Here is a 13,714-nt window from a genome sequence, read left to right as displayed (position 1 = left end):
ATGTTCCACCTCTGGGAGAAAACACTGAAGGATGAAAGGCCCCACTATCTCCACTGGATCAGTGGATCTGCCCAGGGCCTCGCAACAACAGCCACACTACCCCAACGCTGCCACCGTTGCCTCCTGTTTTGCAGCATGTCCTATTTACTTATTTATTCGTCCCTCCTCCGCCCACAACTCACTTCTTATCTCGCCCATTAAAATTAATCCTCATCTAAAAATATCTACTCTTGCTCGTCAGAGAGGATGTAATAGAGGTGGAGATGGCCTCTCTCAATCTCCCTCCCTCCTCCTGCCTCGCTCTCACTGACAACTGCTCAAGTGTCTGTGGAGAAAGTGCTCCACTTCAACTTCTGAGGTGGCAAAATGACAAACACAACCTGTGTTTGTAAAACTGAGATCTTTATCACACACTGCCATACTTTGCTGTCTACTGAGGCCTGATTCAGATTGCATGTCTGTCTTAATGTTTGCAGATTTGGAAAAGGACTCCATGGTTGTGTTGACACAGTCCCTAACTGCTGAAGCCATATAAATGTAGTAATTTAGCTCTATAGTCCTATTTTATCTGTAGCGTGAGTTGGAAAAATCACTAAAAGCAGGCAAGCAAAACATGTTATTGGATAAAGAAAGCTTAAAGCAGACATTTTAGAAGGGACAGCATGTTCAGGTGATGTTTTAGAAAACAGGAACATTTGAAGTGGTGGAGAATAAATGTGGAGAACGTGAATGGCATAGACAAAATACAGCCTAAGAAGTAAAATCACCGTATTGTACAAGCTCTTATCCTAATTGGTAAATTGTTTGATGGCGAGCTGCTGGTCTGCGTCACCCTTGGCCTTAAAGTTTTATACTGATACTAACACACTGAGGCAATGCAATCACAGCGACCTGCGAGGCTGCTCAGGCTGGATAATAACTGTCCCTCCTCTGTGTGTATGTGTGTGTGACCTTGTGATTATGCCCCAGTGTGATGCTTTGGCCCAGCTGATTACCTGTCAGCAGGTTTTGTGCATGTGAGACAAACACACACACGCACACACAAATCATCACCCTGCAACAGACAATCCCCACTGGGCAGGTCACCACACTGTTGCAGGAGGCATATTGCTGTTTAAAAGGAGCACACACACACATAAATGGGCCCATGCAGGGTCTGGAACATAGATTGTCTATTAAGGAGTGTATTAGGAGAACCCAGGGGTCTGACACTGAGACAGTTTGTGCGCCATTAGTGCGGGATTTTATGTTGTTGTCTGGTGCCCAGTGATACTGAGTGAGAGCACATGCGCACACACACACACACACACACACACACACACACACACACACACACACACACACACACACACAGGCACAAGCATTCATCATTCAATGAACTCTCCGAAATGGGAGAATTATGCCAGCAGGAGGCTTATTTGCAGAAACTACTAATTCTGAGTCTTGTCAATTTCCTGCTTCCTACCTAAGTGAAAATAATGTTTTGGTTTTTACAGACAAGCAGTGATCAAACAGTTGAGTGATTTGTCTCTCTGGACTGCATCTTTCTGGGACTGAAAACCCGTTTAAAAGAGCTCTATGACCCATACGAATATTCATCTCCTGTGATTGATTTCTATTTTGGTCCTCTTCATCTGCAACTTCATATCTCAGCATGTGTGCATGTGTGACTTGCTTGTCCCAACAGTGCTGGATTTGTGATGCCATGAGCTCAGTAAATACATTTTTTTTCTTGGAAGTTGAAAGATTTGAGTTTTTGTAGAGCTTGCATGAGTTCATTAACACAGTCAACCACAAATATTTGCTGTTCATGGTGTGCATAGCAATGTCAGACCTCTTAAGTTTAGCAGCATGGTGGCATTGTGAGCAGGGAGCTTGTTCTTAACCTACTGGACCTTGATGAGGTGTCCTCAACGGACTGAGACTTTCCATAACCTAAACGTTTAAGAACCTGTGAGACCTTGGCAGTAAATTCTCATTTATATTTGTTGAAAGAGTTTTTTCTCAGTCTCGTTTTAGCTTTGTTTTAGCTTCCATTAAGGACTGAAAAAAATACATGGCTCTTTAGCTGCTAAATGTTCACCAGCTTATCACTAACTTTCCTTCTCTGCTTTTTGATGTTAGCCAGGGAGTGTACAGTGGGTTTATCTGAGCTTTGTAGTCATTTGATCCATTTCCAATGTACACTTTTTTGATCAGTGGAGCTTTAAAGACGCTGCCAGTTTTAATCAACGCACATATTCATCATTATTACCTCCACCAAGGAGGTTATATTTCCGGTTTGTTTGTCTGTTTGTCAGCAGGATTTAGGAAAAAGTGCTAGCCTGATTTTTATGAAACTTGGTGGTATAGTCCAACATTCTTCCAAGGAAGAACACATTATATTTTGGACAGATCCTAATCACGAGGCGGTCGCATGAAATATTCCTTCCTTTTGTTGACATTGTAGACATATTCGCCTTTACCTAGCTTGTTATAGCATGCATGCTGGCTCTTTGTTAGTCATTATAAAGCACTTACTAATGCTTTATTCTGACAGTAAGGGGTATTAAGTGTTCGGTTATTAAGAGTGTAGTTCATCTGCAGCAGCTTCCTTACCTACCAACAATGAGCAGTAATTAGCAGGTTATTGAGTGCTTGCAGATTTGCTTATAGAAGAGTGGTGCATTGGCCTTGGAGAAGGTCTGTGCTCTCCAAGTGCCGTTTTTGTTCATTAAAAAAAATTATTACAAAATTATTACATTAAAAAATCATGACTTAGTGAAAACCAAAGGACGATATGGGTACAATACTTACATTACACCAATATTTACATAACATACATTACAATTCATTGCATTAATGATGTCTTAATTTAGTTTAAATGCAAATACATGGACACTATGTCAATGATATGAAAGAAACCCAGAAATATTTTTTCTTGTTCTTGTCACTGTAAAAATTCAAGTTTATTTTTAATCTCCATTATTCTCCCCAAAGTAAAATATTTTCTCATGAATATGCAGTATCTAAATAAGAAGCATATAATAAACAACATGCCTTGTATACCACATATAAGAAGAACCAGCCCTCTGTCTTATGTGATCTTTAATCGTTTTTGTTCACAGGGTTACAGTGTTAATTCAGAGCTGTCGTCATGGAGCATGAGGTGAGTCTCAGGAAATGTTCAGGAAGACGTTTCGCATCAGTGAGGTGACAGCAGGAGGTCATGCCAAACTTGGTGCCCCTGGAGTTGCCTGGAGGACCTTTAGAAGTCAGGGCCATTTTTCTTCAGGTTCTTGTAGTCTGTGCTGATGGCCACAAACTGTGGAAGGCAGGAGGAATACATTTAAATCTGTTTTGCTTAAATTAAATTCATCAGTGGTGTCTTTAGGAGAATGCGTGGAAAACAAAGAGTCAGGGGTGAACATTTTTTCACCCTCGAGTACAGATACAGACACATATACATGCATGCACTTACCAAACACACTTATTCACCGTTATTCTCTCTGGCTAATTCATTTTCTAGATTGCTGTCTTGCGGAGTTTGCATATGTCATGGATGATATAGTATATATTGGGTGATTGCATACATGTGACCTGCATACATTGAGCCCTCCAGCCATGATAAACTCATATTTTTGCACTGGCAGCGATTATTTTCTCCCCGTGTATTTGTCTTGATTGGTCTGCCATTAAAACTCTCTCCTCCACCCCTTCTCTCTCCCCTCTTTCCCACTTCCCCCTCCTCATTACGATCATTGTTTGGACTTCAGTGGAATTTCGATGCGAGACCTTTGCCTCGCTATGGAGAATTAAACATGCCGTGTCCTGACCTTTTGTCTGCAGCGACTTTCATTCCACTGGCAAGCAACGTAGCCTTGAAACCCTCAGAAAATGCTCTTTTCTCTGAAAAACACATCATCCAGATCTCCTCTTCTGGGACTTGTCAGTTGGTTGTTTTTCTGCTCTATTTTGGGTCAGCATTGTTAATATTTTCATTAGTTTGTCTGTTCCTTGTTCAAGAGGTAAGGCAAATTATTACCAACCCCTAAAAGCTCCTGGTTCCATCTGCCTTAATTTGTTTTTTGAACGACACTTTGTTTTCCCTCTTGTTTGAACAGATGTGAAGAAAGCCAAGAAACAGCCATGTTGATCTGACATTATTGTGCATTGGTTGCTCCAAATTTATTTTGGTAGGTTTTTAGATTGATGATGAATATGATATTTTCAGTGAGGCAATGAGACGATGCCATTCGTGTGCAGTTTGCTTGCAGGCACGTTCCGTGTGAGCAGGCATGTGGCCCTTCAGTGTGTGACAGGGGAGTACTTGCCTTGTACTGGTAGGTCGGGTCAAGCTTGTTCCAGGGCTCTGGGTTGGTCTTCTTGTCCCAGAGGCTGCAAATGTGGAAAGATTCAGGGCATACAGAATAAAGAGAGGAAAAGATGGGGCATAAGGATGAGAAAGACACACATGATGGAGGTAAAGAGCACTTGCAGAGAGAAGGACCGAGATGTAAACAAAGATGAGGAAAAAGAAGATGAACAGAAGGACAGAGACAAAAGGAGATACATACATAGAAGTGATTATGAGATGAGGTGAACTCAGCCCAGTGACTTGGCAGTGCTCCTCCATTCATTAAGCAAAGTCTGGATTTCGCAGCGCTCCACTGTGACTGTCCACCCCCCCCCCCCCCCCACCCGGCAGCACGTCATGCCGCCAAAGCACAAACAAAGACACTGAGAGAGAGAGATGGCGGAGCGGGCATGTCTGCACCTCTCTCGCCATTACCACAAACACTACACAGTGTTTTAGAGCGAGAGAGGAAGGCGCTGACCACCCCACTCATCACCAGCTGGTGATGAGGTCAGGCGTTATGGGTGACCCTCAGAACAAGTGGTTCTGTGTGGCCCACCATGGGACACGAACAGTGCACATTTACTGTGTGTGTAGTCACTAAGTTCAGTGTGGTTGGTGCAGCTTTTGTGATGTGGCAATTCAATGGAGCCAGCTGTGTTTGCTGGAAACTTTAAGAAAACATATGTAGCTGTCAAATAAAGCTTTGATTTGATGATGGAGTCAAATTCAGTTTACTCACATGGATGGCATTGGGGTTGGGTTTGATAGCATTTTGTCAAATGTGAAACCAGTTCCCACTGATTGAACCCATGTCTTTTTGAAGTCCCTTATTGAATCCAATTGAAATTTGATACATTTTTGCTCCCTGACAGGGAAGAAACACTGCGGTTTGGAGTGATACCTTAATTAATGTTCAGTCTGTCGCTGAAACCAGTAGAAAACTAGATGAGCAGCATAATATTTTGATTGTATACGTATTGAAATCATACTTTTTACTTCTCACATTACTGGAGGTTCAGATTCAGAACAGTGTAACTGAAAACATAAAATCTTGACATAAGACAAAATAAAGTTACTTAAGTAAATTCTGCCCCCCGAAACTAATCAGCTGCATTACTCTGTTGGTCTTGTTGTACAACAAAACACAAAGTTAACTTGCAATAGTAGATTGATGTTTGGGAATTACTAATTTTTCCTCTCTGACAGAGTGCACGCACAGGCTTGCAGAGCACAGACAAAAGTTTGGCCTTTGGGCAAGTTACAAAAGAAATTTACATTAATAAGGTACATCTGATAATCTGCTGTCTGTGACATTTGTCATTTGACATTTGTCGAAAGAGACGGATAGCGCTAGCTACAAATGAGAATCTTGCTACCTGAATGTTTAGCTCATTGCTCTTTGTTAATAAGAACAAGTGAGAAGAGATAAAAGATCCTATAAGAGATTCATTTGCCTCTAAGCTCAGCAAATCTGGGTTTATTGCCAACCTGGACCCAGATCCAAAGGGGGGCTGGCTGTCAGAACCAAAGTCTGTTGGCAGTATTTAAAATTCTCAAATGCTACCCAGCTTTATGCATCCAAGCTTTGGATTCAGCTGACAGTAACAGAAAAATCCTGTAAAATCTCACAGCAGCAAGAGGACGATGGAAGATTGCTGCAATGGCTGCAGGTTCAGACGATGACAAACTTACGTGACATGAGGTCCTCTTGCCAGACGGATCAGATAGAAGGTGGCCCCTGTGATGCCCACAGTCAGGAAGAAAAATTGAGGGATTAACTGAGGAGAGAAGAGAAGAGGAGAGGAGGAATGCATTAGTTCTAGACCACAGAGGCATATGAAGGTAAACAAACATATTCTATCAAGCGCTTGGCTGTGATATGTGCCATGAACATACACCTACCTGTGTGAAATACACACACACACACACACACACACACACACACACACACACACACACACACACATTGTACACACATACACAGGTAGTTGTTATTCCTGTTTTTCCTCTCCCTGCCCTCCTCCATATGCATGAGGCCCAGGCCATGTGTGAGGCAGCTCACTGTCAGCCTGGGTTGAATGGGCAAGGACGCGGAGGAAAAGAGAGCTGCTGCATTTCTGTGTGTGCCAGCCTCTCCTCCTCAACACTATACCTGTCAGACTGAGCGACGGCATCGGACACACACACACACACACACACACACACACACACACACACACACACACACACACACACACACACACACACACACACACACACACACACACACACACGCACACACACTGAGCGCATAAACATATGCGTGTACTCACACACACAAGCATGTAACTAAGCTAATACACACATGATGATTTGATGTTTAAAGTGGTGATGATGACAGGAATTAAAATAGAAAAGCACATTCGGGGGACAGAGGGATAATGTGATATGTCAAACACCCAAAGCTTCGCTGCGTCAATCCTCTTACAGCACTTCCTTCATTCATCAACACTACACTGCCATACATTTTCTGTCCGCCGTGCTATGTGATCATGTATGGATGAGACAGGAGAGAGAGTCACACCACTGACGAACAGCTGTTCTCAGCACACACAGATCTAGTCAAGCTGTAGAGAGATGACAGTTTGATCAGGTTGAACTGACGGATGTCTTTACTCAGCTGTATCTAGACATCTGTCTTCTGTCTGATTATGTTGCCACTTGCCTTGTTGTTGATTAGTGTGTCTGGTGATAAAACTTTGATATTCACTACCTTAAAGCTGTGGTAGGAGATGAAGAAGGTTTCCTCCCTCAGCTTCATGATCAAACCACTCAGCACAGGATTATTTAACAACTCTGACTCAGAGCGTGGAATCAGCCTTTTACTCAAGTGATCAGGTGCCAAAGTGAAATTTGACAGCAAACAGCTGAGCAAATACACACCATCAATATTGTTAAGATTCTTTTACTGCAGACTTATCAACAGATAATTTTCTCATGTAATCATTAAGAGTAAAGTGAAATATCACAGTTTCTAACAACCAAAGGTGAGATCTTCAAATGACTTTCGTTAATCATCGGTCCATGAAAGTGATTTAGCAATTTAATATCATTTAAAATAGTGAAAATGGCAGTGATGTTTCTGACGCATTTTGTTTCGTCAACAGTCTAAGAACCCCCAAATCTTGCATTTGCAATTATAAGACAAACAAAAGTAGTAATACCTCATATTTTCACATGCAAAAATTAGTGTTTTTGATTTGTTGATTACTTTAACCATTAATCAATTTGCAGAGCAATACTCAATTTTCACAGATGCTCAACAGACTATTTACTATATTTCAGCACCAGCCTACTGTCATGTACATTGTGCTCACCCATCATGGCTTTGCTGAATTATTCTCCAAATAAGGTAGCTATGAACTTCTCCTCATTTTCAAGTTAACCTTGGAAAAAAAGTTCATAGTACACACCAAGTTTTCACTGCATACACACACACACACACACACACACACACACACACACACACACACACACACACACACACACACACACACACACACGACAGTGCTAACATACACACACAAGTGCGCATTGAACACATGCTGTGCACTGACACCAGACGCTCAGCTTCGATCATTGACGTAAACACATATAGCCACACACACACAAATGCACTGAAGCAGGTCAGCTTTGATCTCACACACACGCACACACGCACACACGCACTCACGCACACACACACACACACACACGCACACACACACACACACACACACACACACACACACACACACACACACACACACACTATGTAATTAAGACAGGCCTGTGTGTAGGGAGCTGTCCACTCCCAGGTGCTGATATCTTCATATCTTGCCACACAAGCGTTTCACCTTTTACCATTCAGCCTGACCGATTTAGGAAGTGTTTTATACTCGCTGGGGTTCGATACTGTTGCTGCCCTTATTACTTTTCTGGTGCACTGCCAAAACAGCCCTGTCAATCCACAAATTTGGGTCACCCTCAGCACAGCTCTGAGGCAACAGAAAAAAAAAAACAAGCACAGGCAGCGTCTGTGTCTTTCTGTTACTTTCCTCATTTTATTATGATAGTAATAAAGCAAATGAACTCTGCGATACCAAGCAATAATGTACAGTCACAGTACTTGTTTTACATGATACAAATGATCAAATCAGTAATTATAATTGTTTTTAATGTTGCATGTAGGAAAATAATCTAAATTAAAAGGCCCACTTACTAGCTTTTAAGGCTTACAGCTTCATTATTGTCATATTCATAGTTAATTCAAAACTCATAACCTAAATATGTTCAGTTGGAAAGAACCATACATAACATCTCTCTCTAAGGTGCACAGATCAGTAAGTTTAAGAAACAAACTTTACACTCTGTGCTTTTTAGGCCTTGTGTACACATGATTATGACAAAAAAAGAGCATGATGTTAGTCAGAAATAATCACAGAGATCAATAGACACATGAGTATGATGCAACCTACCCCTGGATGTTTCTTCGCATGTTGAAACATGGTCTTAATCATCTTTATTGTCCTTCCAATAGAAGATGTGACTAAAAACTAAAACTAAAACTATATGGGAAAAAAACAAAACAAAACTGACAGCTAATGTCTAAAGCTAATGTGAATGAATGTTTGTTAGCTGAAGTGCGATTTGTTGGCCAGTGCAGCGAAACCTGTTGCCAATCCCTCCTCTCCCCTCCCTCCCACTGGATGAATGAGAGGGTCAGAGGGGAGAGGGAGAAGGGGGGTAGAGAGGGTGAGATAGTCCTAATCCTCATAATCACATCTGTTGAGGACACTGTATTTTTCCATGGAGGCTCATTGGGTACTCTGTGTCCTAAAGTGCTGTGTTACACAACAACAAAACTGCAGGTACTGAAACTCAGATTTTTACCGACACAACAGATACAGACTGACATTTTCCAATCATTTCATCCTGGAAGTGCTGCAGTAGTGCAGCCTGCTCCTATAATGGCTTCATGTTTAGACCTCACACCCAGAGTGCAGCCATTGTGTTGGATAGTTTTGTGTTATATTGTTGTTGCTAAAATGACAAGCTATTGTTTTTATGGACAGTCATCACTCTAAAACTTTAAAATCCTCCCCTGGCGTCCATTAAACAGAGCTGCTTTTGCACAGCGTCTCGTTCAGTGTAAAGAGGAGAGAAGTAATAGCGGCGTCCAACATGTCCCTTGGGTCGAGACCTTTGTACCAGGCAGGATAATGGCAATTGATTAGTCAGTGATGCAGCGCCTGCAGACCTTTCAGGTTCCTTAACAGCACTTTGCAACCTAATGTAATTAACACCAAATGCTATGCTGTGCAAAATGCACAGGTCATTACTATTCCTTACTTAAGGTTGCTATTGTGTTCTCACCATTTATCATGCTTAAGTGGATGAGGCAAAGTGGTTGCATTTTTAACCACACTCGTGTCGTGGCTCAAGGGATGGCATTGTCAGTCTCTAAAACGATCTGTCCACCACTTTGATCCAGACTGAAAGATCTGATCAACTATTGGACGGGTTCCATGAAATTCTCCAGAGGATAAATCATGATAACTTTGGTGTTTGACTTTTCATTTAGCACCACCAGCCGGTCAAATTTTTCACTTATCCAGCAAAGTCTTTCAACATCTACCAGATGGATTGGAGGGAAACTTTTGTACCCTAATGACTGTGAAATTGTGTTTTGAATTAAATGTCTTGACAGCAATTGGAAGGACTGGCATGAATTTTGTTTCAAACCTTCATGGTCCCCACAGGTTGAATTGAAATCTGTTTGATGGGCCCCTGAATTTTCATCTAGCACCATCATAAGGTCAGACTTCAGTTTTTTGTCCAGTTTCATGATCAAATACCGGCAAATTGACATTCCCAACAGCCTCACTTGTACTGTGTGTTTGGTGTCATTTAGCAAATATTAGAATGCTCACTGTGGTGAACATAGAAAACATACCTGTTTAGCATCGACATGTTAGCATTGTCATTGTGAGCATCTTAGTATGCCGACATTAGCACTTATGTCAGGGCACTGCTGTGCCTCACTACAGCCTCAAAGAGCCAATAGCATGGCTGTAGACTCTTAGTCTTGATAAACCACAATTTTAACTTTTAACATCATCACAAAGTCGTTTTAAGACACGACCTTGAATGATTATCTACTGAATACAACAAATGATGCCTTTAAAGTAATTAAAGAGGTTATAAGATGCAACAAATGCTGTAGTAACTTTAGTCTAAACATCATTTAACTGGCCAAATGCTAAACGCACTGTTATCTCCAGTAGCAGCCTATGGAATAAATATTTCAGAGTGTAAGGAGGATAACAAATCTTTCACCATGTGTAAAGGCTTGGTTTGCACAGCCTGCATTATTTGGGATGTGCGCCCAGTTCCGCAACTTTTAACTTCTGCTTACTATATGAAAGTTGTCCAATATTTAGGAGTGATTTATGCTGCACTGCCTTCATCCTGCAGTCTGGTGAGTCACCGTAAGTTGTTTTACCTCACGTTTGTCAGAGGAAAGAATGCTATTTCTGTATACCGCATGACAAAGGTAATGGGTGCAATTTTTCACCCAGCAAGGATAGAGAGATTGATGACAGTTGATGGGGAAGGAAAGGTGTTCAACAAAAGAGGATGGGGGGGAAATGAGATGCATTAAGACGAAAGAGGAGAGAGAAAAAGTCAATACATGCTCCCCGTCCCTCATCAGTCTCCTCCATTGTTCCCCCTAACAGATCGCAGGCCGGGTGTTTAAAAGAAGAGGCAGAGTGCAATATCCAAATCTGTTTCCCACTGGTGATGTAGCTTAGAGGAAGAGTGGCTTTAATGAGATTTTCTCTGTAAGAATGGATACAGTAGGCTGAGCGTTCCCACAGTCCTGACCCTGCCCCCGACCAGACCTCCACCACATACTGCATACATCTTTTGAAAACAATGTGTCTTTACACATTTCTTTGTTTGTTGCATACTTAAAGCTGCTATGATCAATATTTTATATATATGTTTATTTAATTAAAGCTGCACAAATCTTTTTTTATATATATTAACAGCAGAACTAATAACTATGCAATGCAGGCATCTCAAACTCATTCCACAAAGGGCTTTGTGGCTGCAGGTTTTTCCTCCAACCAATCAAGAGCATGCAGTCTGACCAATCAGCTGTCTAAAGACTGAGAGTCTGAAAGAGAGAGACTGAAAGTCTGGTGTGCTGCTGCTTGGTTGGAAAGAAAACCTTCAGCCATTCGGCCCTTTGTGGAAAGAGTTTGACACCTGTGAAATGTAAAAGGGTAGTGTGTAGTGATCAGCTCACCAACAATTGTCACCCGCAGTCCCCCTCAGCTTTATGGAGGATTGTAGCCTTTTCCAGCTCACATACACTCTTTCATGCACACTTGGATGAATACACGCTTCACTACAGTGAGGTCATGCAACCTGCTGTATCCTAGAAATCCACCACATGACCTGACACACACACTCAGGACTCCTATAAATTCTCAACAAGTTTTCCTTTCATTCCTCAGAGTGCTGAGTCCCCTCAGTGTCACGACTTGGAAACATCCAGGGAATACTGCAGCGTTATCCAAACTCAGTCTGCCCCCCTGTACAAATAAGTGGTGACCCCAACATATGCCCCCACTAGGATAGCGTCTGAATAATCGATAGCTGTGATACTGAATTCTCTCTTTGTGATTATGAATCATGACCGTACAGAGATTGACTTTATTGTTCACCTCTAGTCCCACTTCAGATATTGGACACAGAACCAGAAGCGTCATTAATTCTAGACCCAAAAACGAAATAAGACAGGCTGCCTACCCTGATGACACACAGAATACACAAAATACAAAGGGTAATACAAGTTGTAACTTCTTATCTCAAAGCTTTATTTTCTATTTCTTGTAAAGAAAAACAAAAAAACTTCTTTTTTTAATCAGTGTTTTTTTTTTTTTTTTTACCAACACTAACCTCATGAAAAGTGTAAATGTACTGAATATTCTGTATATTTAAGTGTAGTATAACCTTCTTATGTGGGCCCCAAAGGAGTATCTCTAACCTAACCCTTGTTCTCTCACTACAGGTACAAGTGATGAACCATAAGATGTTTTTTTATCTCACCGATAAGGCGCTACATGTTCCAAAGCTGCAATTAGGCTTATAAACATTAGCTGTGAAGATCTTGCACTTGTTAGTCTCCTGTATGTTTAGATAAAACAAAGCAGAATAAAAACAGGATAAGAGAGGTTTGAAGGGTTAACGTTGGAGGTTTGATCTTGCTTTTCATCATTTATTCAGCTTTATTATGAAGTCTGTATCCTTCCACAGAGCTACATACTAATCTTAACATCTGTGGCTACTTGCATTGGATACAAACTAGTTTCAATTACCATGTGGAGCAAGAATATGATGTGTAAACTTACCTTAGAAATAAAGAGGGTTTATATAAACAGAGCAGAATCTTGTGGAGGGCTGCAGTCAGTGTACAGAGAGAGGGCCTTTAAATAGACCACCAGAAAAGTGCAGTTGGATGTGATGGGAGCTTGACATGACAACCTGTCCTGCAAGAACTAGTTCATTATAATTAGAGCCCAACCAATACATCAGCTTATTTTAGCTTGTCACAGATACATTGGTCTCAACTTATATGTCAGCTGTTAAATAATAAAAAACTTACAGTGCAGAAATACTTTGCTGAAGGATGTGTTTGATACTATTATTTAAATGCCACTGACATTTTTTATCTGTGTTTTTTCCAGCTGTAACATGTCACATTGGGTACATCTCAGTTTGCATTACCAAATTCAAAGGATCTTAATTTAAAATTCTAAAATTTAAAATGAGAGCTGTAAGAAAACATTGTTTGTTGCTGCTCTGATTTACTATGGGATCAAATATTAATATCAGGATCAGTTTCATTCCATATTTAATGAAAAACAGAGACACTGCTGTCCTCATTGACAAACATGTTTCATTCAGACCTCTCAAAGCATAACAAAACTTCCCAATGATTGCTTTGTCATTGCATCGTGTAGATTACAGGACACACCTGTTGAACTTGAAACTTCAGCCTGAACATATTTGAAACTATAAGCTGGTTTATGATGTGTTCATTGCCCCTAATGCTTTGTTGGTCATCTCCGGTGCTCCATGTGATATCTGCTTCTCTGTTGCTACCTGGTGAGCCCAACCTTCAGGACTTTGCTGGCCAGACGTTTGATTCTCCTGAAAAGGAAACACACTCACTCACACTCTGGACGTTCAAAATGTTAAAATGTTAAACTTGAGAAACTGAGATTCTCTCTCATGGACTCGCTAAAAACATTCCAAGAAACCTGGAACCATTTTTATGGAATG

General features: G+C 41.1%; 1 protein-coding gene across 1 annotated transcript; it reads right to left on the bottom strand.

The window, feature by feature from the left end:
- Positions 1-3,074: 3,074 nt before the first annotated feature.
- LOC139328870 (cytochrome c oxidase subunit NDUFA4-like) lies at positions 3,075-8,913 on the bottom strand. The gene is made up of 4 exons (XM_070958937.1): positions 8,836-8,913; positions 6,032-6,117; positions 4,314-4,377; positions 3,075-3,304 (listed from the first exon to the last, which is right to left on the bottom strand). The coding sequence occupies exons 1-4, from the start codon at positions 8,875-8,877 to the stop codon at positions 3,248-3,250; spliced, it is 249 nt and encodes an 82-aa protein (XP_070815038.1). The 5' UTR covers positions 8,878-8,913; the 3' UTR covers positions 3,075-3,247.
- Positions 8,914-13,714: the final 4,801 nt, after the last annotated feature.

Source organism: Chaetodon trifascialis, chromosome 3 (genome assembly GCF_039877785.1).
Source record: "Chaetodon trifascialis isolate fChaTrf1 chromosome 3, fChaTrf1.hap1, whole genome shotgun sequence".
NCBI classification, from domain to species: domain Eukaryota; kingdom Metazoa; phylum Chordata; class Actinopteri; order Chaetodontiformes; family Chaetodontidae; genus Chaetodon; species Chaetodon trifascialis.
The sequence above is the reverse complement of the archived record's forward strand: the minus strand, read 5'-3'. Positions and strand labels throughout refer to the sequence as shown.

What these genes read in the sequence shown, in the direction of transcription:
- LOC139328870 (XM_070958937.1), bottom strand. Translation starts at nt 8,877, where the DNA reads ATGATTAAGACCATGTTTCAACATGCGAAGAAACATCCAGGG. An exon ending in GCAAGAGGACCTCATGTCAC is followed by an intron (nt 4,378 to 6,031) that starts GTAAGTTTGTCA and finishes CCACATTTGCAG; the next exon opens with CCTCTGGGACAAGAAGACCA. An exon ending in ACCCGACCTACCAGTACAAG is followed by an intron (nt 3,305 to 4,313) that starts GCAAGTACTCCC and finishes TGCCTTCCACAG; the next exon opens with TTTGTGGCCATCAGCACAGA.